Source organism: Protopterus annectens, chromosome 12.part0, assembly GCF_019279795.1.
Source record: "Protopterus annectens isolate FY-2018-M chromosome 12.part0, PAN1.0, whole genome shotgun sequence".
Taxonomy (NCBI): domain Eukaryota; kingdom Metazoa; phylum Chordata; order Ceratodontiformes; family Protopteridae; genus Protopterus; species Protopterus annectens.
In genome coordinates this window covers 119,532,726-119,559,043 of record NC_056746.1, presented here as the reverse complement: position 1 = coordinate 119,559,043, position 26,318 = coordinate 119,532,726, and the positions used below count along the sequence as shown (strand labels likewise).

Below are 26,318 nucleotides of genomic sequence, written 5' to 3'. Positions count from 1 at the left end.
GTAAGTGCACTGGTGTAAGGGATGAGCAGTGTTTGTGGTAAGTGCACTGGTGTAAGGGATGAGCAGTGTTTGTGGTAAGTGCACTGGTGTAAGGGATGAGCAGTGTTTGTGGTAAGTGCACTGGTGTAAGGGATGAGCAGTGTTTGTGGTAAGTGCACTGGTGTAAGGGATGAGCAGTGTTTGTGGTAAGTGCACTGGTGTAAGGGATGAGCAGTGTTTGTGGTAAGTGCACTGGTGTAAGGGATGAGCAGTGTTTGTGGTAAGTGCACTGGTGTAAGGGATGAGCAGTGTTTGTGTAAGTGGACTGGTGTAAGGGATGAACAGTGTTTGTGGTCAGTGGACTGGTGTAAGAGATGAACAGTGTTTGTGGTCAGTGGACTGGTGTAAGGGATGAACAGTGTTTGTGGTAAGTGCACTGGTGTAAGGGATGAGCAGTGTTTGTGTAAGTGCACTGGTGTAAGGGATGTGCAGTGTTTGTGTAAGTGCACTGGGTAAGGGATGAGCAGTGTTTGTGGTAAGTGCACTGGTGTAAGGGATGAACAGTGTTTGTGGTAAGTGGACTGGTGTAAGGGATGAGCAGTGTTTGTGGTAAGTGCACTGGTGTAAGGGATGAGCAGTGTTTGTGTAAGTGCACTGGTGTAAGGGATGAGCAGTGTTTGTGTAAGTGCACTGGTGTAAGGGATGAGCAGTGTTTGTGGTAAGTGCACTGGTGTAAGGGATGAACAGTGTTTGTGGTAAGTGGACTGGTGTAAGGGATGAGCAGTGTTTGTGGTAAGTGCACTGGTGTAAGGGATGAGCAGTGTTTGTGTAAGTGCACTGGTGTAAGGGATGAGCAGTGTTTGTGTAAGTGCACTGGTGTAAGGGATGAGCAGTGTTTGTGTAAGTGCACTGGTGTAAGGGATGAGCAGTGTTTGTGGTAAGTGCACTGGTGTAAGGGATGAACAGTGTTTGTGTAAGTGCACTGGTGTAAGGGATGAGCAGTGTTTGTGGTAAGTGCACTGGTGTAAGGGATGAACAGTGTTTGTGTAAGTGCACTGGTGTAAGGGATGAGCAGTGTTTGTGTAAGTGCACTGGTGTAAGGGATGAGCAGTGTTTGTACAAGTGCACTGGTGTAAGGGATGAGCAGTGTTTGTACAAGTGCACTGGTGTAAGGGATGAGCAGTGCACTGGTGTAAGGGATGAGCAGTGCACTGGTGTAAGGGATGAGCAGTGTTTGTGTAAGTGCACTGGTGTAAGGGATGAGCAGTGTTTGTGTAAGTGCACTGGTGTAAGGGATGAGCAGTGTTTGTGTAAGTGCACTGGTGTAAGGGATGAGCAGTGTTTGTGTAAGTGCACTGGTGTAAGGGATGAGCAGTGTTTGTGTAAGTGCACTGGTGTAAGGGATGAGCAGTGTTTGTGTAAGTGCACTGGTGTAAGGGATGAGCAGTGTTTGTGTAAGTGCACTGGTGTAAGGGATGAGCAGTGTTTGTGTAAGTGCACTGGTGTAAGGGATGAGCAGTGTTTGTACAAGCACTGGTAAGATGAGGTTAGAGTTAATCATTAGGTAAGGGGACAGCGTTCGTGTTGTGCATGTTTGCTGGTGCATTTATCTGTCTTAGAGAATGTCTTGGGTAGTGGTATGATAAGGGTTAGGGGTCAGAGGTAGGGTTGGGGTTAGAGGTTAGCATTAGCACACATTAGTGAGGTTCTGCAGGGGGGAGGTGTGAATAACACTTGGATAACAGCTTATCTAGCAGCCACGCTCCAGCCATACATGCTTTGTAAATTCCAGCTTCCTAGGGCCTTCCCCTCTCAACTGTCTAACCAGTGAATAGATGCCATGCTGGTGCACGTTTCAGGAATTGTCCAGTCAACAACCCTGTGATGCTAATGATCCCACTGTGGCTATGTGATCGACTTAATGATGTTTTTGATTGCCAAAAAAAAAAAAAACGCAAAGCAAAATAAGAAAAAGCAGTAGTCTGAAGCTGGTCCGTGTGTATGTTTGATGGGCAAGTCTTCTGAAGTAGCTGTAAATAAACTTGTGGACTTGAGAAATGAAGAGAAACAACTAAAGTTTCTAAACTCGTCACCTGAGAGCTGAAGATTAATTAATGGTAGATGTTTGTATCTTTGGAAAGCTGTGCTCTTGGCAGGAGTGTCCATTTTATCCCATTGCTCCGTCACATCTGCAACACAAACACTTAAAGCCAACTTGTCAAACACATTAATTTAAAAGATGTGACAAGTGCTTAAAACCTAATAATGCTGTTACAAAGTACATAAATAACTGATGATACTTTTAAAGTATACATACAATAAAATGTACTCCGGGTAGGAGACATAGAGATTAAGGGTATTTGCCCATGTCTTCTGTCATGATGAATAAATGCATTCATTTTCTTATTTAACTTCCTATGAAAAAGCAATAGTATCTTTACTAGTAAAATGTCTTCCTTGTATTCATGTTGGTTTCCTGCAGCTGCTCCAGTTTCCTCCCACATTCCAAAGACATGCAGTAGGTGGGCTGGATACTTGAAATTGGTGAAAATGTGAGTGTGTGCGAGAGTGTGTGGTGTGGAAAAAGGGACAGCCACCAGGTGGTATAAACCTTGGCTCTAGATGACTGTCACTGTTGAGGTGACACCCAGACCCCATGTGCAAAACTGGGAAAAAGAAGTTGTGGGTTGGTGGACAGGTGGTGTAGTAAAATAAGTGTACAAATGATAAATTAATTAATCAAGCTTCAACTTACCATCTCAAACATCATGAAAAATACTCCGCAGAAATGACAAATGCACTGAACAGCATCTACAATTACAAAACTTTAAACACAACAGTACTACAACGACAGCCCAGCAAGGCTGCAGTCACTTGACCTCTTATTAGAGTGACAACATTTCAAATAACTCTTCGGAAGTGCCTAACATGCAAAACTACTATGTTTCTGTGCAGCTAATGTTTCATACTAGAGACTGTAATTCACACAAACCATTTTTTTTGGGTCCCCTCCAAATAACAGCATCTTCTGGACCACTAAGCAGGAAGCCAACAGACATCACACCCAGATTGTCTTCAACATACTGAAAAACAGAAAGAAAATTTCACAAGTGACACGATAAATTCAGCAGACTGAGACTATAGTATTGTATTACTGACAAGAAGTCTATAAACAGAAGAAAAAGGACAATCTTCACAACAAATTCCAGCAACATGCATGCATACATCTTGGATACTCTGAATTTCAATATTGTCTTCAGTTCCAGAAAAAGCTTTATTTTTGTTCATTATGACATGAGAAATACCACTGGATTTCTGATGATGCAGAGCCAAAATATCTAGTCAAACTAATTGGCCGAGTTCCTGAATATACTGTTGACAGCTACTGTATGTAATGCCAACTAATAACCAAGGGTTCTCTGTGGCAGCTCCAAATTGATGGAAGACAGACGTCAGTATCCTGAATTACCACCATTTACTGGAATACCCTGGGCAGTCACAACTGCAAGCAGTACTACAAGACCAAATTTAAATAGCACTGCTAGGATGCACACCTTGAAAGATGCTGGTTCTGCAGTGTTAGATAATCCTGGTCTGGCAGAATCAGGAGGACATGTTCATGTTCTGAACATTATTTAACTGGAAACATGCACAAAACCCATCGGTTTAGTGGACCAGTGTCTGCGGTGACAGCATAAAACAGCACAAGGATGATAATGAAACACAGGAATATCTCTTTCAAAGCAGCACCATTAAAGTACTTTAATACATATGGAGTTTCATGTCAGAATAACGTTGTCACACACACAACTAAATGTCACACTACTAGGATTCTGTTTAAGAACAGAGTGTAGTGCTATAGCAACAGAACTATGACCAATGTCTGCAGTGTGGCATATCTCTCTACATGGACTCTGAATACATCACATAACATTCTGTTTAAAAACAGAGCATGTTGCTATAGCAACACAACTGAGAAGGTTGTCAACTCATCCACCATGACATAGGCTCATCACTACTTATACACATACCACCACTCATACAAATAGCATGCATCAAAATATGTAAATCCACATACAGGAATGGTCTCTCAAAAAACTTACCGAAACACCAGAGACCTCCAAATCACAAGACTGCTACAACTAACACAGTCCCCACAGCACCATGACACATAGCAACACCAGTGTCTCACCCACCAAGCCAGTAAAGGCATAACACTCAAAAAAACAAATTTTCTTTTCATTGGAGATGCAGTAGTGAGACACACAGATGTCCCACTCACCAGGTTGGACAAGGACAAAGTCGCGGTTAGCTGCCTGTCTGGTGCCAGGATTTGTCAGATTAGGTCTCTCAGCAACAAGTGTTATTATGACTGTCATACTTCCTGTTGGTGTGAATGACCTGAGATGTACCTCACTGGACTATATGAAGACAGACATGGTTGAACTGTGTGTGTCCCAGGCAGGTATATTCCTAGCCTTGAGCAGCATACTACCCTCACCTAGACTGATGCCTCAGTATAAACAAAAAAAATGACTGATTCAATGACTGGCTCAGTTTTTGGTGTCATTCAAAAGGGATCCAGCTCCCGTTAGTCTGGGAAGCGATAGTTGACAAACCTCGCTGCTTTGCCAGAGATGGTTTGCTCCTGGCACCTCTAGGCTTTCAGCTACTGGCAAAGGTTCTTGCCACCCCCATACTGCCCTTTTTAGGCAAGGTCTCGAAAACATTACCGACTTGAAATTAACCTATCAGAACAAAATAACAGTCATGCTGCTAAATGGTAGGAGCTTAAACCAAAAAACTGCACTCCCTGGAAGCACTTCTGTCTCTAGATGTAGATGTCTGTGCAGTCACAGAAACCTGATTCAAGGCCTCAGAGAGTACCCCGGCCTTGCAAAGCTACAATGCCTTCCACACCTTTAGACCGCAAAATGAATGTGCAAAAAACAAAGGAGGTGGTGTTTCAATCTATACTGGAGATAGATGCACCTCCCGTCTAGTTAAACTGGACAACCATGGAGTTACTCCAGGTTCAGGTTACGGTAGGCAAGACTCCCATTCAAGTCATAGCCAGTTATAGATCCCCCTCCATAGGTCATGAAGCCCACAAAGCCTACTTGACCAAACTAGAGACAATCTAAACTTTACCTAACACACTGGTTATGGGGGATTTCAATTATCCCACCATCAACTGGGAAACCTATGTTAACCCTAACTCACTAGTGAAAAAGTTCCTTGACCTTGTTAATTCAAATGCCCTGGAACAAACTGTCCATACTCTGGCAAGAAGAACAAACATTCTGGATCTGGTCCTCACCAACATGTCAAACAGATGCACTGTCAGACCCCGATTAGTTAAAACTGACCACAAATCAGTCATATTCAAGCTGGCACTAACACCAGAACTTACAAAGGGTGAAATCAGACTAAAAAACGTCACCAAGGCAAACTATACCCTCCTACGTGAAGGTATAAATGCATTCCAAGCCCCACCCCAAACTGGAAGTGGTAACTACGCCAAAGCTTATACTAAAGCCCTTTACAATTACTTGCACAAGTGTATAAACTCGGCCGTACCAGTAAGAATCAAAGCCAGTACCCCAAGTAAAAACAAGCTGCCATGGTGGGCATCTGGCATCAACAAACTTTACAATAAACGCAAAAAGCTGCTGTCCAAGAAAAAAAAAGGTAAGGCCCCAACAATGGAAAAGCACCCCCCTCAGCCTCAACAGGCAAATAAAACAACTCTTGCCCAAAGGCTGCTTTAAGAGAAACTTAGCAAGTACAGCCAAGGATAACCATAAGACCTTTTACAGCTACGTACGTAACCTAAAGGGTAGGACCAAGCATGTGCAGAACTAGTGGCCAACAGTATCACACACACTGACCCACAGAGATAGCAAACCTGCTAGTGGATAGGTTTGGTGAAAATTTCACTCCCTTATCCCTTCTAAACGTATCACAAACCTTCCCCCAACCCCCCCACCCTACATATCTGAAGAGCAGATCATCAAAGCCTTGTCCAAGTCAAAAAACACAGCCTCCATGGGACCAGATGACATCCCAGGCTGTCTTCTAAACATGCTAAAACATAAACTTGCATCATCACTAAGTACCCTTTTCAATCATAGCCTAACCACATGTTTTGTTATTGCAGAATGGAGAACAGCAACAGTTATTCCCCCTCCACAAAGGTGGCCTAGGAACAAACCCGGGGAACTACAGACCCATAAGCCTGATCAGCTTCACCTGTAAGGCCATGGAACGTAATATTATAGACCTCATAAATAAAGACATAGGTGACCTCCAAACCCTTGATCCGACCTAATTCAGCTTTGTGAAGGGCAGATCCTGCTTGTTAAATCTGGTGGATTTCTTTGAAAATGTGACCAAGGCCACTGATGAGGGCAAATCTGAGCACACAGCATAGCTCGACTTGGCATAGGCTTTTGACACAATCTCACATTCAGGCATTACCAATAAACGTATCAAACTGAATGTAAACACTTCATTGTAAGATGGGTTGTCAACTGGCTCACAAACCAGACACACACTATCAAAGTGGGTGACTCCACATCAACCAGCAGACCGGTTACCAGTGGGGTGCCACAGGGGTCAGTGCTGGGCCCCTTACTGTTTGGTAACTGTTTGGTATATACTTCCCAAAAGTTCAGGTCAAAACTAAGGGGTTGTGGCTGACCAAGTTTGTAGACGACTGCAAACTAGGTGCAATCATCAAATCCACAAATGATGTCAGTATACTCCAGGAGGGTCTCACGCAAACCAACGACTGATGTATTAGTCACCATCTTAAACTGAATGAAAAAAATGCATCATCATTCCCTTCAGCACAGTGTCCCCTCACACTATCAAATCAACAATACATTAAGTACCCATAAAGTGGTAAGGGACCTGGGATCACAAGCGGACTGCGATATTAACTTTGACCACCATGTGTCTACTGTAGTAAGGAAAGCTTTCTACATAGCACACTTGATTAGTAAAAGCATTGCCTTGACAGCAAAGAAGTTATAACCCATGCCCCTATACTCAGCACTTATCCAGCTCATAACTGAGTATAATGCCCCATTTGGCATGTACTGCAGCAATTAGAGAGACCTCAGAGGTTTTAGCAAATAAGATTAAGGGGTTCCAGCATATGCCTTACACAGACTGACTATAGTCCCTGTCACTATACTCCATATTGTATAGATTTCTTGGGGGGGAGACTTGTGGCTGGCCTACACAGCAATCTAAGACCCAAACTAAATGAACTTGGTGCATATCCATAAATCAAACGGGACTAGGGCTAGCCATTCCAGGGACCTAAATACGGCCTGCAACTTAAATAGGACATGGTGGAAGAACAGATTTATCCCCCAAGTAACTGCTGCATCTTTGGAACACGCTACCAATTCATGTGAAACAGAGCATACTGGGGACAGAGCCCACAACCCTCCTGAACATGGGCAGTCATCACTAAATGCAATTTAGGGTATTGACTAGCATTTCTGTGGTATTACATTGGGATGAAATGGCTAGGCTTAAAATGACCTCCATGTCAATAGCCTAGTAATCTCCTATGAACTATGACCAAATGGCTGCAATGTGGTGTATCTGTCTACACTTTCTCTAAATGCGTCACTTGACACTACTGAGATTCCGTTTAAAAGCAGAGTATGCTACTGCTATAACAAAAGAAGAAGTATGACCAAGTAGCTACTGAGCGGTGTATCTGTCTAAACACTGACTCTGAATATGTCACATAATAAACATGTTGGAAGCCAGGTGAATTGCAACTGTATTCCAGGTCGGTCACATGTTTTTTAAGTTATATAAGCACTGTTCAGGCTAGTTCTTTTATGTCTGATGATGCATTCTTTAGCAATGTGAAAGCAGTAAGATGTCATACTTTGTGAGTAAACTTTGTTTAATTTAAGGACAAAGCAGTGTTGTACTGTTCGTTCAGCTTTTTGCTCTGCTTGTATATCTTTCAGCATTGAACACTACACCTGCCGGTTCCTGTTTGAGCTCACTGGAGGAGGTAAAGTGCGTTTTCTCCTTTTGGAATGGTTTGTGTACTGCAACACACCCTGGTTCCAAGTTTCAAACATGCTGGAAACAGAAGTAGGCTGAATGAGCATACGCAGATGCTTCCTTCACACCTAATGCTGTCCTGCCCCAGATAAATCAAGCATCGCTCCTCTTCTGCCACTCTGTGGCCATAAGCTGGTACTTCAAGATGTGATCTAAAATGTGTTACAACCACATAATTAACTGCAAGTCATTAATAAATGTGCTGAACACTTAGCAAACACAGCCAAGCAATCTAAAGTACAAACTCTGCATAAAACAAATTCCTGATAAAGGGTCCTACAAATGATTAGATACAAACTACCTTTTCATTACTGGAACCGTGAATATGTACATACATTTATTACATTTTTATATAAACACATACATACAATTATCAATGCATTTGTAAATCTATGGGATTATTTTTTTGTTTTTTCTACTATTTATCAAGCTTTACTCTGCCTTATGTTATCCTATAATAAAACTTATTGTAACATTTTTTTCTCTTTTGTGTACTTTGTCTTTTTATTATTTCTGTATGTAACTTTTCCCCCTGGTCTCCACTGAAAAGGGTTTGCTTTCACTGACCAAGTCAGACTATCCTGGTAAATAAATAAATATAACTATCTATACACATGTACATGAGGGGTGGCCGCAGTGGTGCAGTGATTAGCGTTGTTGCCTGACAGCAAGAGGTTCTTTAGTTCAATTCTCGGCTGGGGTGCCTTCTGTGTGGAGTCTGTATGTCCTCCCTGCAGTCATGTGGATTTGCTCCGGTTTCTTCCCACATTCCAAAGATATGCAGTAGGCAGATTGGACTCACTAAATTCGCCGTAGGTGAGTGTGTGTGCATGCAAGTGAGTGGTACGCATGAACTACAACGGCAAGGCTAGCCACCTGGCAGTGTAAACCTTGGCTCTAGCTGATTGTCACTGCATGTGCAAAATGGGAAAAGGGGTTGAGGATGGATGGATGGATGTCACTACTGGCAGATCCAGCAAGCAAGCTCCCATTCACAGAGTCCCTTTGAAACTAACTGACTTGCTGTCCTTTCTTCAGGGGGCAGAGTGATTCTCTCACTTTGTACTGCTACGTAGAGGTCATTCAACCAGAGAGCAGGTAATCAGAGAATGAATGAATGAACACCAAGTAGGGAAGACAACACGATAGAGCCTATAGTTCAGAGACTCTTAGCAGATGTAATAATTATGGAGAAAAGGTCTTCCAGGTACTTAAAGTTGGTGGAGTTAACTGGCTCGAACTGAATACAAACGAGTTTGTCCAGTTCAGAGTTGGATCTTTAATTGGAGGATGAGGTGAAAGGTTCAACTTGGGAATGCTTCGCAAATGTTTAGTACCACAAAAGAGGTGAAGTTAAATCTCTGATTATTGTTAGAACCCTTATGGTAGAAAAGCTAGAAACAGCATCAAACAATCCCGACAAAGAAAAGTATGGAAAGGCCTAGAGCTGAAAAGGGGCCTTGTTGGGTAGCCCACAAGAAAAAAAAAACTTTCTTGCCTTTGTAGTTTCCTAATGGAGGATTTTTGTGACACCGTAAGAATTTGGACCACCACAGACTGGTCCCTGGTCATCAACGGAATTGTAGAAATCATGCAGATAACTGAAGGGAGCTAATGTCCAGCTGAGGACTACTGGATGGATGGGTCAGTATCTGGAATGGGATCTAGAAGCAAGGACGACTTCTTAACATGAGACCAAGGCAGGGGGATCCACACTTGTTAAGGTCTTCAGGCTTTCTGAGCTATGAGGATTACTGTTGCACTGCACAGCTTAACTTCTTGTTACGAGAAGTAGAGGTGGAGAAGTATACAGTGGCCCTGAAGGATTAGAGTGTCCCTGGTTGTCTGACCCAGATGGAGGCATAAGGGCAAAGAATTTGTTGCATTTCATGTTGGAAGGTAAGGCAAACAGATTGCTGCACAGCTTCCCCATCAATGGAATACCAAACATGCTTCCAGGGGTTTGAAGAACCACATGTGGGGTATCAGAATACATTTGCTGAGCTTGACCACAAGGCAGTTGGCTTAGCCCGGGATGTGCATTTTAAGAACATCTCCCATTCCCAGAATCTCATGGCTTCTCAAAAGAGAGGGTAGGACCTGGTGGCACCCTGTTTGTTGAAATACTATGTGATCGACACATCGCCCATGTGGAGCTATTACACTCTAAGGGAGGTGATCCTGAAAGACTTGCAATACTACTAATACTAATACATCATTTCTCCAGTATGGTGATAGGAAGCCAACATTCCTAACTACTTCACATTCCTTAGACAGCCCATCCTCTATAATATCCTGTATCAACACCCACGAGATGCATCCATGGTCACCATGACTGAAGGTACACAAGGAACAAAGGGGTATCCTTTGGTGAAATTTGGTAGCAGCAACCACTACAGCTGGTTATGGCACACTATGTACAAACCTACCCCTTAATCCATGTACCCTTCCAGCTCTGATCACTGGATTTCTGTTCCTTTTTCCAGTATACTGAATACAATCTTAGAGTACCACTCCAGCGCTCCATTTTAAGGACTAGAAAGACAGAGCACACAGGATAATGTAGCCACTGTCTAACTGCTGACTGTACGGACAGCATTCTGTCCTGAGGTAATGTCACAATTTTCTAAACATTGTCCATAAGGCAGCCTATAAAGATTAGTGCTTGGAACTTCACAGAGTTCACAGCTGTTCACAAGGGTTGACAAAGCCAAAGTAATTGTTTTATTTTTTCTTTCTATATTAACTACTTCTTTAATAATGGCTGTGTTGTAATCCTGCTGTTTTTCTAATGCCACTTGTATAATGTCTGTAATCAATGACCAAAGATTATATGTATGTACTGGAGCTTTTCTCCCCAGGCCTCTGCTGAAAAAGGGCTTCAGCTCAGTCAGACATACCCGGTCAATAAATGTAAAATAAATAAAATAATTCCTTGCCTTTATTAACGACTCTCTCATAGCAGAGACAAACAGCCAGTCATCTAGATAAGAGAAACTCTTGGTTTTCCCTGGGTCTTATATAAACTGCAGTCACTGCCAAATACATGTTGAATACCTGAGGCTGGGGATGTGGCGAGACTGAAAAGCAGAGTTCTGTACTGGTAATGGCCATCTCCTAGGCAGAACTTCAGGAACCTCCTGGAAGCTTTGGCAACTTTGATATGAAGATAGGCATCCTGGAGGTCTACTGATATCACACTCCCTTCCTGCAGGCAAGGGAGGATCTACTGCACTGTGACCATCAGGAACTTTTTTTTTGCAAAAAGGTTTAGATCAACTAAACTAAAGACTGGCCTCTGGTCCTTGACTTTCTTGGGAACTAAAATGAATTTTGACTAAACCCTGGGTCTTTTTTGAAGTGCTGTGACATCTTAGATGGTTCCTTGTTAAGAACTTTGACAACTTCTATTCCTGCATCCTCCTTTTGATGGGGAAGGACATCTAATGATGGGAGAAAGTTGACTTGAATGTCTACAAAAGTAGAACTGCACATCTTCTTGATATTTTCTTTATCTGATTGTCATGCATGATGGAGAATGACACTTGCTGCTGCACGGATAAGTGAGACTCCTGACTGTTTCCAGAGGACAGCGTTTCAGCAGGTCCTCAGGGGTGCATTGAAGCTCTAACCATTCACCTCCTTTTCTTGACAGATCATTTTGGCTTGGTCTTCTCCGGTCTTCTCCGACTTCTATACAGCCTCTCACGGTCTTCTCCGACTTCTATACAGCCTCTCACACAGTGCACAACAGAGTTCTGGTGCCTTATCTATAAACCCAGTGTGACCTTAGTTCTACAGTATTTGGGGGACTGCATCTTACCTTTTAGGTTTCATTCAATGGTGTATGGTTTCTAGAAGTATATCCCCCCACCACCATGTGCCGGTTATCATCAAGACATACTTCCAGCTGAAAAATATCTTCTGGATCCAACAAATTTTGCATACTGTGGACCTTGTGATGGCAGTTCATGTCCTCACGTCTTCTTGCTTGGACTACTGAATGCACTTTACCTTGTGTTCCAAGAGAGTGAACACGTATGGCTGCAAGGTGTGCAGAAGTCCAATGCCAGGCTTTCACTGGAGATCCTAGCTGCAGCCATATTTCTCCAGCACTGCAGAATCTGTACTGCGGTTGCCAGTTAATGATAGAGCTGTGCTTTAAATCTGCATTTGATCTTGTTCAGTCTATGTTTTGTCTACATACAAGAGCTCCCGGCCTTCTATCCCACAGTACACCCTCAAAGTCATAAGACTGTATTTTTTTTTTGTCAGGTCCTATCTCAAGATCTCGCATACTCTACCTTTTGCCTGCTTAGTTCCAGTCTTACAGAATCAGCTGGGAATATGCATTCAGTTCCAAGTCCTCCTTTCACAGAGCTGTTAGAACCCATGTGTAAAGGAGAGACGATATACATCCAAACAGAGATACTGCTCTTAATTCTTGTAACTTTTTTCATGTACTTTTATTGTGTGCTGTTCTGCCTGACTGTTAAGTCTCCTCCCATCAACCATACCCATCTGTTCCTCATTCCGGTTTTCCACAGCAAGGGTGAGATCTCGCCACAGTAGACCATCATAAAGGTGGCCTCAGCATTGCTTGTGCCCTTGCCAGCATCCTAGAAATGATGACATACTTCATTTAGGTCTAACCCCTCCATTGGGTGGAGGGTTTAACCCTTATCCCTGCCAGGATTGCAATCCCCTCCTGACAGGTGTATGCACTCCAATACACTCATGATGAAACAATTACAGCCAAAGCAACTTCATGGCTGAATCCATCTTGCCAGGGCTGCCAACCTCCTCTAAAAGACTGTAGCAGTGAACACCCCCTGGTCACTCCTCCTTCCTCACACAATGGCAATGACTATCTTCCCCACCAGGTCTGTCAAGCTCCTAAGCCATTAACTGATCACAGATCACCTGGGCTATATTCAAGGCTTTATCCCTCTACCCTCGTCAGAGCTGGCTTAATTTACTAAAGTTTGTCTTTCTAGATTATGGCAGCTGTTTTGCAAAATTCTCTGTAACTTTATTATTTCATGCTTTTATGTTCATTCTCCAAGTTAAGAAAAGGTGAGTAAGCAAATGGTTCCTATGGTTAGGTTTATTGGGTTGGCTGCATAAGAACGCTTATTTCCTGCAACTGCCAGTTCTCTCTTTGTCACTACAAACCACCCGCCTGCAAATTGACAATAATGAAAATTTGGCATCTTCACGGTTAACATTTGATGTGCAACTATATACCTGCTCAACTTATAGGAAAATTCAACAGCTAGGCTTTGCTTGAGGAACCACCCAACCAGAGCTGGACCAAGGAAGGGTTATCTATAATCCATCAAGGAGGGTCCTCTTCACAGATCAAATGATACAAAGGCAATTATGGTATTTACAGTTAACGTTAAAGCACATTCCCTCATTCATCCCATGGATGGGCTGAATCCCACATGGTCAGTCACTAGAGCTCAAGCAACCAAAGGACTGTAATACAACAAGTTAAGAAGGTTGAACTCCAGGAATGCCTAGGCTGACTCTGGAGTTATGAACACAAAAACAATGTCTGGCAACAAATCATATATGTTTATAAGTGAATCCTAGCTTAACTGCCCAGAAGGGACCATTTTAAGCCCAGCCAATACATAACCTGAGGTCAGAATCAAACCCTGTACTTTGTGTATATTAGATGAAAACCATTATGCCAAACTTACCCTCAGATGCAAGGGACTGAAGTATTTCATGGAATGGATAAACCAACACTAGACAGAGATGCTCTTAAAAACAGGAGATTTAAAGCCAGCCAGAGCAGCAGGCAGAACTACCCAGTGACTCAAATAACTCCAAATGCAAACCAATCTAGGAACTGCATGCAATTGTGAGCCTCAGTCCATTTAAAACAGGAGACACACTACCAGTCTTGATAATCAGCAGAAAGTACAGTTGTGTACACTTACCATAAATGTAGATGTTCGAGTGTATTCACTGTTGCAGTCATTACATTTGTGTAATCTGCTGGCAGGTTGCCCTCAGTCGGCCTGTATAACAAAGTCTTGGGTCCTGCGTCGGTTGCTGTCTCCTCTTCCATGACATCAGGTCATCAGGGGTATAAATTTGTTATCTTTATAATGTTGTTCCTCTTTCTAATTGTAGTGTGTTATTTTTCTCATTACTGGAGCTTTTCTCCTCGGGCCTCTACTGAAAAAGGATATGTATCCAGCTAGACTAGCCCGGTCAACAAATGTAAAATAAAATAAAATAATAAATAAATAAATAAAACATGCAGCCAACACCATTTTATTCAGTTTTTCCTTACCCCAGATGTCAGGTGCCCCCCAAATGGGAAGTATAGATTATATATATATATATATATATATATATCTATATATATATATATATATAAACAGCAATATATGAAAATGCACTTTTAGCAACAAACTTTACCTTCATCTAAAAGCAAATGCACCACAATGACGTTAGAATATAGTGAAGGAAAGAGAAGTTATAGAAAAGGGGGATGGTGGGTGGGTAACCCGGACTGCAACAGTAAATATACTCGAACATCTACATTTATGGTAAGTGTACACAACTGTACTATGTTCTTCGTGTTTCACTGCTGCAGTCATTACATTTGGGTAGAATCCCAAAGCTATGGATTGGAGGATGGATCTAGCTAGCATTAGGAGAGGCTATAAGGCCCTGCAGAACTGCAGTGGCAAAGCCTGCCCTGGACTTGGAAAAGAGAGGCAAATGATAATGCTTTGTGAAGGTATGAACAGAGCTCCAAGTAGCAGCTTCTAGAATGTCTTTGGTTGCAACTCCTCTGAGAAAGGCTGCTGAGGTAGAGGCAGCCCTGGTGGAATGTGACCTGATCCCCTTGGGCACAGGTTTACCATGGTGCAAGTAGCAGAAACAAATGCAGTGGCTTATTCACTTAGAAAAAGTCTGCTTTGATATAGCCTTCCCCTCTGATCCTGAAGCAAATGCCACCAGTAGTTGCTCAGACTTTCTTAGAGATTTGATATTGTTTAAGTAGAATATTAGTTGTCTGTGTACGTTCAATGAATGCAGAATCCGCTTCGCCTTGTTCTGCGGATTTGGGTAAAATGTTGGCAGGTGAATTGTTTGGTTAAGAGCCACACTGGATACCACCTTGGGCATAAAGGAAGGATTGGTCCTGAGGGACACCCTGTCCGGGTAAAATGTAATAAAAGGCTCCACAGCCATGAGAGCCTGTAGTTCTGAAACCCTTCTTGCTGAAGTGATTGCCAAGAGGAAAGCGGTTTTCCAAGATAAAAAGTTTATATCCGCAGTAGCTGCTGGTTCAAAAGGAGGCAGGGTGAGTTTTTCCAGCACAAAACTGAGGTCCCATGCAGGAGTTGGTAATCTTCTGGGAGGATTTAAATTTTTGGCCCCGCTACGATACTGTTTAAGCAGAGGATGAGAAAAGAGGGGAGGCTCCGTGTTGTAATGAGCCAAGATGGCAGAGGCATGGATTTTTATTGAAGAAAAAGATAGGCCTTTGTCAAGCATCTCAGTCAAGTATTGTAAAATCTGAGGGATATTTGGTTTTGCTGTGTCCGTTACTTGTGCTAGGTTCCAAGCACAGAATCTCTTCCATTTATCAGCATAAGATTTTCTAGTACTAGGCCTTCTGGCTTCCATCACAGATTTACTGAGAGGTGTTGCCTGAATAATTAAATGATCAACCATGCTGCAAGGTTCAGAGTTTGGAGCTGAGTGTGCAGAATTTGATTATTCTGCTGAGACAGTAGATGAGGTATTTGAGGCAAGTACCAAGGAGGGAGTTGAGACATATTTCTTAGAATTAGATACCAGTGCTGGCGAGGCCAGTCTGGAGCAATCAGGAACATTTTTGTTTTTTCCTGTCTGAGCTTTAGTAAGACCTTGGAGAGAAGAGGCAGAGGGGGAAAGGCATAGACTGATAGGTTTTTCCAACTGAAGGATAGTTAGGATACGATAGATGCTTGTCTGTGATACGTCCTTGTGCAGAATTTGTCCAGTTGATAATTTTGGGGAGAGGCAAATAGATTTATGTCTGGGCTCCCCCATTTCTGTGTTACCATGCTGAAGATTTGTGGATCCAGTTTCCACTCGTGTGGGTCCATGAGATTTCTGCTTAGGTAGTCTGCCAGAGTATTTTGTTTTCCTGGCAGGAATTGAGCTTGAAGATGTGTTCCACAATGCCATGGCTAGTCTGCAAAGGGGGTAGGAATGTGTACCCCCCTGCATGTTTATGTACCACAAAACCGTGGTGTTGTCCATCTTTATCAGTAGTTGTCCTGGATGAAGTAAGTCCTTGAAGGCTGTCAGAGCATTCTGAACAGCTAGCATCTCTTTCTGGTTGATATGCAGATGCATTTGTTTTGGGCTCCTTATGCCCTGAATGCATCTCCTCGCCAGGTGGGCCTCCCAAGCATAGTCTGATGCGTCTGTAGTTAGGGTTTGGGTGGCAGGGGTAGAGTGAATGACAGTCCCTTGTTTTGGTGACATGTCTCTGCCCACCAAAGAAACTCCTGTTGTAGGCAGGGAATGAGAGGAATCATTGTTTCCAGACTGTGACAATGTTGACTCCATAAACTTTTTAGGTACCATTGAAGTTTCCTCATATGCAGTCTTGCATATGGAATTAGTAGAATGCAGGATGCCATTAACCCCAAAGCCTGCAGAATTTGTCTTGCAGATAACTGGGTTTTTGTTGCCATCTGTTTGAAGTATGTTAATTGCCTTTGTTTGTCTGGTGTAAGGTAAGCCATCTGGGCAGTTGTATTCAAGCTTGCACCCAGGAATGTAATTATTTGAGAGGGTACCAGTTGTGATTTCTTTTCGTTTACTGTATACCCTAGGCATGTTAGAAGCCTTTTTACAAACGCCAGATGTTGAAGAAGAGTGTCGTTGTCCTCTGCTTGAATGAGACAGTCGTCCAGATAAGGATAGATTTGTATGCTTCTTTGTCTGCAGAATGCAATTACTGGTGACAGGCACTTTGTAAAGACCCTGGGCGCAGTAGATAAGCCAAAGGGCAGTGCAGAGAATTGGTAATGCAAAAACCCTGCCTTGAAGCGGAGGTATCTTTTGCAAAATTCCCTTATTGGGATATGCAGGTATGCCTATTTTAAGTCTAGAGTCACTAACCAAGCGTTCCTGCCCAGCATAGGCAGTAGCTGTTGTAAAGTCAGCATTTTGAATTTTGGAATGTCCCGGAACGTGTTCAAAATCAATAAGTCCAGTATTGGACAACAGGCATTGTCTTTTCTGGTTACCAGGAAAAGTCTTGAATAAAAACCTTGTCCTTTTTCCTGTTCTGGTACTGGCTGAATAGCCCCCATATCCATGAGGGACGTAACTTGTTTCTGAGCCTCAGCCCACTGATTTTGTGGCAGATCTGGCCAACCGTTTGGAATTGGCAAAGTATGGAAATGAAATCTGTACCCCTGGGATACTATGTTTAATACCCACTTGTCCTGGGTAATTAACTGCCAATTTTCGGCATGAAGTGCTAATTTTCCACCCAAGGAGGCTGACAAAAGATAAGTGCTTGGTGAAGGTAGAGGGAGGTCATTCAGACTGCTTACTGTAGGTTTGTTCTTTGTTTCCTCCAGATTTGGAGGTGGAGGCACCTCATTGCTTTGACCTGTATGAACTCTGTGATTGGTATCTAGAGCCTTTTGAGTAACTGGATTTGCCTTGAGAGGCTCTGTTGGAGACAGGAAAGGACTAATTTTTAGTAGGCCAGTGCCTACTGAACCTGGGTGGCTGCACTTGTAAGAAATCTTTTACAGTTTGCATAGATTTAGCTTTGTCTTCCATTTTCTTTAAAACCTCTTCTGCCTTATTACCGGAGTATCATGCTGTAAAGGGGCATCCAACAATTTAGCTTTAACATGATCAGGCAGATTTTGCTCCTTGAGCCAGGCATGCCTTCTAATCACAGATCCAGTAACTGCGGCCCTGCAAGAGGCCTCCATGGAATCAAAACCACATTGCAAATTATGCTTTCGAACCTGTTCTGCTGCATGCAATAATTCCTGTAATTCTTTATTTTCCACACAATCAGAAATCAACATTATTTTCTGTTTCAATAAACCCATAACATGCTGTTGATATTTAAGCATATGAAACTGGCAGTTTAAGGCCCTAACTACCAAGGTTGCACATGTATAAACCTTCTTTCCCCATCTATCCAGCGCCTTGGAATCTCTATCAGAGGGGATAGGATTTTTGGCTGTAGAGGCCTTTACACCTTTGGAACCCTGTGAGATAGTCTCAGGATCAGCAGCAGGATTTTTGAAAAGAAATTTGTGGGAGTCAGGAACCCTGTAATATCTGTCTGGCTTACTAGGAGCCGCAGGTAGGGAATCAGGAGCCATGCTTGATTCCGAAAACACATCATCAACAATGTCTAATACATGAGGTATTGCCAAAGGCCTATGCTGTGGAAGAAGAAGGAAATCCCTAAGCCTCTTTTTTGATTCAGAGAAATCCTGACTCTCCCAATGAAAATGTTCCCTTAAAGTATGCAAGGTTTCTCCAAAAGAATAATCCTCAGGAGGAGATGCAGATGGGATGGATTCTTCTGCATCTGAATCCTCATAGGGTGGAATAGAAAATTCCTGATCAGAAGAGGAATCAGAAGAAATGGAAACCTGATCTGAAGATTCATAATCAGTGTCTTGCCTAGGCCTCTTAGCAGGAGGGGGTTGGGAACCCCTGATTAAGGTAATTAAGTCCTCAGCCATTTTGATCATCTGCTTTTAGGCATAGAGGCCTGAGCACGTGGCTCATGCCTCGGTTTTTTAGACATAGAAGATGTTTTTGAAGCTGGCGTCAGTTTTATAGAAAAATGTTGAAGCCTGAAAACACCCTCAGAAGCCGGTGCCTGCTCAGCAGCTCCAGACCCATCCAAGGGAGAGACATCCGTGGGTTCAATAGTCTGAGAATCTCGTGGCATACTGGACTCCGCATGGGTCTCGGTAGAGGCCTGCGACTCAAAAGTAGTGGGTATCAGGGGCTGCGAAAGCACCTCACTGAGTACCGGCGAACCGGCGACTGGCTTAGGAGAAGTTTTGTCGTCGATTTTGGACCTCATCGGTCTGTATCTGTCTTTTTCTTTGAGTTTTTTGTGAACTCTGGTAGTCGGATTGATAACCGACGACATTTCAGGGTAATTAAATCTGGATCCAAAATATTTTGAAGCAAAAATATACCAACGCTTAATAGTGCGTTGGTTATATCTAGCATAAAACCGACAGCAAGGCACGTTATGATCTGGGCCTAGGCAAGGAATATAGTACAAATGAAAATCCTTATGAGGTATTTGCTTCCCACAAGTAATGCAATTATTAACTTTTACTGACATCGGTAAGGAGCAAGAAAAAGTTTCCCCAACGGGGTACTTGGCTTTAGTTGAAGACTTCGGTTCTGAAACTCGAATGTGAAAATTTCAATAGTTGTCCGACTGGCACTTACGAACTGCTTATGCTTCGGGCACCGCGCGGCAAGACAGACCGAATAAAATGGCGTTGGCTGCATGTTTTGTACCCCTGACGTCATGGAAGAGGAGACAGCAACCGACGCAGGACCCAAGACTTTGTTATTCAGGCCGACTGAGGGCAACCTGCCAGCAGATTACCCAAATGTAATGACTGCAACAGTGAAACACGAAGAACATCATGGGGACCTCCCTTAAATTCACACTACTCATGGTAGTGAAGAGCCTTCTACATTCCCACACCAGCAAGATTCCTCCTCCAGCAAGGAAGCCAAGAGAAAGAATCTGTTCAGGGATACGGATATTTTCTAAGGAGAAATACGAAACAGGAGTCACTCCTTCCTTAAAATAGGAGGCATCCAGGTCCTTAAGGAACATGCACAGCTACTTAGAACGATTAGCTCATGGATGAACTGTCAACACTACCACTCTGACAGGCCCAGCAACAGTGAGATGAAACTGTCAAACATAAAGTTCAGGATCAATGGGAAAAAAGAATCTCCAAAAAGGGATGGAAAGCAGATTTCCAAAAGTAGGCTGTAGGACTATGCAGGGATGAATGTGAAGCTACACATGTAACACCAGCTTTGACATATATGTAAAAGTACCCTTGTGTAAAATCTAACCATAACAGTAGATGTCCTCTTCACTGTTGCAGTATTTCTTACAGTAGGGATCCCCTGCTAAGGGTAGCCCAATGCCTGGCCAGTATACCAAAGCCTTAGGTTGTAAAAGGGATGTTGTATGTCATACGCATGCTCCCCATGCATGGCGTATGGCAGAAAGGTGACATACAGACATACCATCTTCAGAACTGAAGAGCCTTAGAAGGAACAACAGTCCAAGGAGAAAGGAGGAACATGCATCCAGAAGGAGAAAGGAGGAACATGCAGTCCAAGGAGAAAGGAGGAACATGCATCCAGAAGGAGAAAGGAGGAACATGCATCCAGAAGGAGAAAGAAACAGGGGCAGGAGGGAGGGGGCAAATACAGCAACAGTGAAGAGAAGGACATCTGCTGTTATGGTAATATTTTATACAACTGTACTATGTCATTCCATATCACTGCTTCAGTATTCCTTACAGAAGGGAAAGAAAAAAGCTGAGAAAGAAATTTGGGTGGAGTAAGGTCCAGCAGAGTCCTTGATAAAGCCGTGAAGGATAGCCCTGGAAACTACAGCTAACTTATAGTGCTTGGTAAAAGTATGCACATAAGTCCAAGTAGCTGCCTCAAGAATGGAATTAGTATCTAACCCTTTGAAAAAATAACTAGAAGAAGCCACAGCTCTGGCAGAATGTGCCTTAACAGAAGAAGGGAGGCTTTTCCCATGAAAAGCGTAACTAAAGGAAATGGCCTTAGAGATCCAGGAAGAAATAGATCGTTTAAAGACAGCCAAGCCTAAAGACCTAGATGAAAGGAAACAAAAAGCTTCTCAGATTTACGAATGGCTTTAGTTTTATCCAAATATCCGAGTTGTCGATGCAAATCCAAGGTGCAAAGATCCTTCTCACTAGCAGACTGCGGAGAATGGAATAAAGGGGGCTAATGAATAGTATGATTAAGAGGCAACACGTTAACCATCTTGAGCATTAAAAGAACGATTTTTACAAACAGACCAGCTGTCCTTATGAAAAACTAAAAACTAAAAAATGAGAACAGCCATAATGGCCTGCAGTACAGACACCAACCTGGCTGAGGTAAGGGCCAAAAGAAGAACAGTCTTCCGAGAGCAATGCTGTAAGGAAGCTGAAGCTGCAGACTCAAAAGGAGCCTGAGTCAATTTTCCAGAACAAAATTAAGGTCCCAGGAAGGAGGAATAGGCTTCCTGGGAGGCCTAATATGAAGGACACCTTTAAGAAATTGTTTAACCTCGACTCTAGAAGCCAAAGCAGGAATCAAAGGCAGACAAGCAGAAATGGATGACAGGTGGGCTTTAACAGAAGAGTATGCCAACCCAGCATTGTGCAATTAACACAAATAAGACATAACCAAAGGAACTTTTAGTGAATCCAGGATATGAGTAAGACACCAAACAGAAAATCTCTTCCATTTGGATAACTAAGATTTCCTGGTAGTGGGTTTTCTGGCCTCCTGCAGAACCCGAAGCACGTCCTCAGAAAAAAAAAGTGCCTAAAAGGGTTCAAAACCTATCACTCACAGTGTGAAATGAAGACTGGACAGACAGGAAAGGATGAGAGATCCCTTGTCTTGTGTGAGAAGGTCCACCCTTTGAGGTAACTTGTGATGATTGCTCTTGGCTAAATGCAGAGGGAACCAATGCTGTCTGAGCCAAAATGGAGTCACCAACAACATTTTGGTAGCATTCTGTTCTATCTTGAACAGGACATGCAATATGAGAGGAAGGGGAGAGAAGGCATAAAAAAATCCCAGTCCAGGAAAAAGAAAGGGCACCCACCTTCCAAGCCAGAATAATGGGACTATGGTGCAAAAGAAGTTGCCTGTTCAGAGGGGAGGCAAAAAGATCTACATGATTGGTACCCCACTGGTGGGCAATGTCCAGAAACACATCCCTGTGAAGCATCCACTCATGAGTTTGTGTTATGGACCCGCTCCGAGAATCTGCTACAATGTTCTGATCTGATGTAACAGACACTGCCTGAAGAGTCACCTGATACTGGACAGACAGATCCCAAACCTAAAGAGCTAGTCTGCACAAAAGGTAAGACCATGCTCCCCCTTGCTTGTTGATGTACCACATAAAGACTGAGTGGCCCCGGTAGGAACAGAAAATGGAAAGACTGAAGAGCCAGAAGAAGCTCTCTCATCTCTCTGATTTTGAGATGGTTCTTCTTTTGATGAGAAGACCAAAGGCCCTGAACTTTCAAAGAACTGACGGAGGCCCCCATCCTGCACCTGAAAAGAGTTTCTGTGCAGGGACTGGAGGTTGAAAAGGAAGCCCTAGGTTTAGGGGCAACTGATGAATCCACCACTAAAGCTCTAGCTTGAGGCATGGGAGAAGGGGAATTGGAAAAGCTAAAGGATGAGAACGTTGAAACCAGACTGACTTTAGAAACCACTGGAGGTTTCTCATATGAAGCTTGGCCAGAGGAAGCATAGGAATGGTGGAAGCCATGTACCCCAGAGTCCTCAGAATCCCCCTGGCTGTAATGGAGGCCACAGGAAGAAGGGACTGAAAGAAAGCAGTGAGAGTTAAAGCCTTGGAAGGAGGCAGGGGCGCCAGAATTGGAATAGTCCATGAATCTGCACATGAGTTAGAAAGCATTTTTGGAAATTCACTGTAAACTCTAGGCTTTGCAGGAGACAAATAGAATAATGAAGATGTTGCAGCTAAGTGTCTAGAGAGGAAGCCTGAATGAGCAGGTCGTCCAGATAACGAAAGATCTGTATTCCCCTTATCCTGCAAAAAGCAATCACGGAGTGAAGCATTACACCAGACAAATGAGCATTCAGACTAGCGACCGAAGATGTTGTTCAGACTGGCGGCAATAAAGTTCCAAGGATGGTACATCCATACGTTACCTTTATAACCTATGTTGTGCACAGGGAGAACACATGTGACATATGACTTCCCTTTTACAACACAAGACTTTGGTATACTGGCCAGACATCGGGCTATCCTTGGCAGGGGATCCAGGTCTATATTATGTCACCGAAACGGCAACACAGTGAATGCCGTTTCAGAGACACGTAAACACTGATCTACCGCTTCCGCTAATGGCCAGAACATCGATTTTTTTCCAAGAGAAAAATATCACTTGGCCGTCGCCGTGTAATTGCCCTTTTCCCCACTGTAGTGCGATCTCGTAGTTGGTATATTTAGGTAGTGGGGTATGGGGGGGGGTGGGGCAAAGCACCCTACTTTGTAACGTCAGGTATAGTCTTTTGTGTGTGGTTGGACTAATTATTTTTTTTTCCCCCTTGGAAAAAAATCGATGTTATGGCCGTTCGCAGAAGTGGTGAATCGATGTTTAGGTGTTGCTGAAACGGCATTCGCTGTATTGCCGTTTCAGTGAGGTAATATAGACCCAGGGGAGCCATACTTTAAGGAATACTGCAACAGTGATATGGAAAGACATACAGTTATATATCATAAGGAATACAAAATATAGGTAAATGTACACACATGACGGAAACAAATTATAATACCTGACTACTGTATCGAACACTTGTACAAAATAGACGCAGCCTCGTATATACATTTGAGATTGAGAAGTTAAGTAGGACAATGAGAATGGTTGGGGGTACCTGGACTGTTAAAAGGAGTATTAGTTTTGGAGATATCAGGACAGAGACTGATGAGACTGTGACAGAAGGGGGACAGTGAGATATCCACCTGAGCTCAAACGGAAGGTGTGTTGGGGGACAGTGAGATATCCAACTGAGCTCAAACAGAAGGTGTGTTGGGGACAGTGAGATATCCACCTGAGCTCAAACAGAATGTGTGATGGGGGGGGGGCAGTGAGATATCCTCCTGAACTCAAACAGAAAGTGGGTTGGGGGACAGTGAGATATCCACCGGAGCTCAAACAGAAGGTGTGTTGGGGACAGTGAGATATCCACCTGAGCTCAAACAGAAGGTGTGTTAGTAGCTTATGGACTACTATCAGGTACCCAATCAGAATATATTATGATCCAGAACAAATTAAATTTGTCTAGGCACTAAAGGATGAGGTGCCCCCCCCCACAAAAAAGGGGGGGGGGACAAGCTTGACCAGATCTGGAGAGAGTTCCCAGAGCCACCAAAATGCTAGAAATCACATCTTTCAACTTTTTTGATCAATAATTCAGGACAAAAAAAAATAATGGGAGGGGGCAAAGGCCCAAAATCAAGGATAATTTTAATTACTCTAATTCAATTAAAAGTTTAACAGAACAATATGTTTTGAACATATAGTTTCTTAGCAATAATATGCATGAATATTTTATGATATTAGTGGCAAACTGTAATCCTCAGCAATTTTATCAGAAAATCAAACATTTTACAAGGGACAGAGCAAAAATACTAGGTAAAATCAGGAATTTCTTTTACGTTCTGTACATTTGAGAGGTATGCCAGGAAACAAATCAACAAGCAAACAGCAATGGGGCAAAGGCCACACCAACTTCATTCTTGAAGACATGGACACTAAGTGAAAATCAGCATTACTACCCTGCCCACCTGCTCTTCTGTTGCAGATGAAAGAGCAGAGGGTGATATTCAAACATGACAAAGAATGAAGAAAAGTCATGCCCCCAGTGTGCTACCCGCGACAGGCAGAGGGTGATATTCAAACAAGAAAAAGAATGAAGAAAAGTCATGCCCCCAGGGTGCTACCCGCGACAGGCAGAGGGTGATATTCAAACAGGAAAAAGAATGAAGAAAAGTCATGCCCCCAGGGTGCTACCCGCGACAGGCAGAGGGTGATATTCAAACAGGAAAAAGAATGAAGAGAAGTCATGCCCCCAGGGTGCTACCCGCGACAGGCAGAGGGTGATATTCAAACAGGAAAAAGAATGAAGAAAAGTCATGCCCCCAGGGTGCTACCCGTGACAGGCAGAGGGCGATATTCAAACAGGAAAAAGAATGAAGAGAAGTCATGCCCCCAGGGTGCTACCCGCGACAGGCAGAGGGTGATATTCAAACAGGAAAAAGAATGAAGAAAAGTCATGCCCCCAGGGTGCTACCCGCGACAGGCAGAAGGTGATATTCAAACAGGAAAAAGAATGAAGAAAAGTCATGTCCCCAGGGCGCTACTCGCGACAAGCAGAGGGTTATATTCAAACAGGAAAAAGAATGAAGAAAAGTCATGTCCCCAGGGTGCTACCCGCGACAGGCAGAGGGTGATATTCAAACAGGAAAAAGAATGAAGAAAAGTCATGCTCCCAGGTTGCTACCCGCGACAGGCAGAAGGTGATATTCAAACAGGAAAAAGAATGAAGAAAAGTCATGCCCCCAGGGCGCTAACCGCGACAGGCAGAGGGTAATATTCAAACAGGAAAAAGAATGAAGAAAAGTCGTGCCGCCAGAGTGCTACCCGCGACAGGCAGAGGGCGATATTCAAACAGGAAAAAGAATGAAGAAAAGTCATGCCCCCAGGGTGCTACCCGCGACAGGCAGAGGGTGATATTCAAACAAGAAAAAGAATGAAGAAAAGTCATGCCCCCAGGGTGCTACCCGCGACAGGCAGAGGGTGATATTCAAACAGGAAAAAGAATGAAGAAAAGTCATGCCCCCAGGGTGCTACCCGCGACAGGCAGAGGGTGATATTCAAACAGGAAAAAGAATGAAGAAAAGTCATGCCCCCAGGGTGCTACCCGCGACAGGCAGAGGGTGATATTCAAACAGGAAAACGAATGAAGAAAAGTCATGCCGCCAGGGTGCTACCCGCGACAGGCAGAGGGTGATATTCAAACAGGAAAAAGAATGAAGAAAAGTCATGCCCCCAGGGTGCTACCCGCGACAGTGTCTCAATCTTCCTGATGTGAATTCAAGGGCCACTCTTTCCTCCCAAAGTTAAAGTAGAGCAAGCCACTGACCACGTGTATTCCTTCACTGGAATGACACTTCCCAAAGAGATACCTAGATGCAACGAGATGCCCTAAGCAAGCAAGGTGACCATAGACATAAAAGAAGCAGCCACATGCTTCTTTGACCCAAGAGGACAGCACTCTATGGGCTCTACTTATTGAACAAAAGCTAATGGAGACGCCAGTAGCAGCACTTTCCAGGTAGGGGGCATACAGCACAGCCCATGGGTCTAAAGCAACTCAAA

At 43.4% G+C, this 26,318-nt stretch overlaps 1 protein-coding gene across 1 annotated transcript in view; it reads right to left on the bottom strand.

Annotated features, from left to right (window-relative positions):
• Nucleotides 1–26,318, bottom strand: part of NUBP1 (nucleotide binding protein 1) — an 858,175-nt gene that overhangs the window by 442,052 nt on the left and 389,805 nt on the right. The window contains exon 6 of the mRNA XM_044089138.1: nucleotides 2,972–3,062. Coding sequence (XP_043945073.1) covers nucleotides 2,972–3,062 — 91 coding nt within the window. The remainder of the gene's footprint in view (nucleotides 1–2,971; nucleotides 3,063–26,318) is intronic.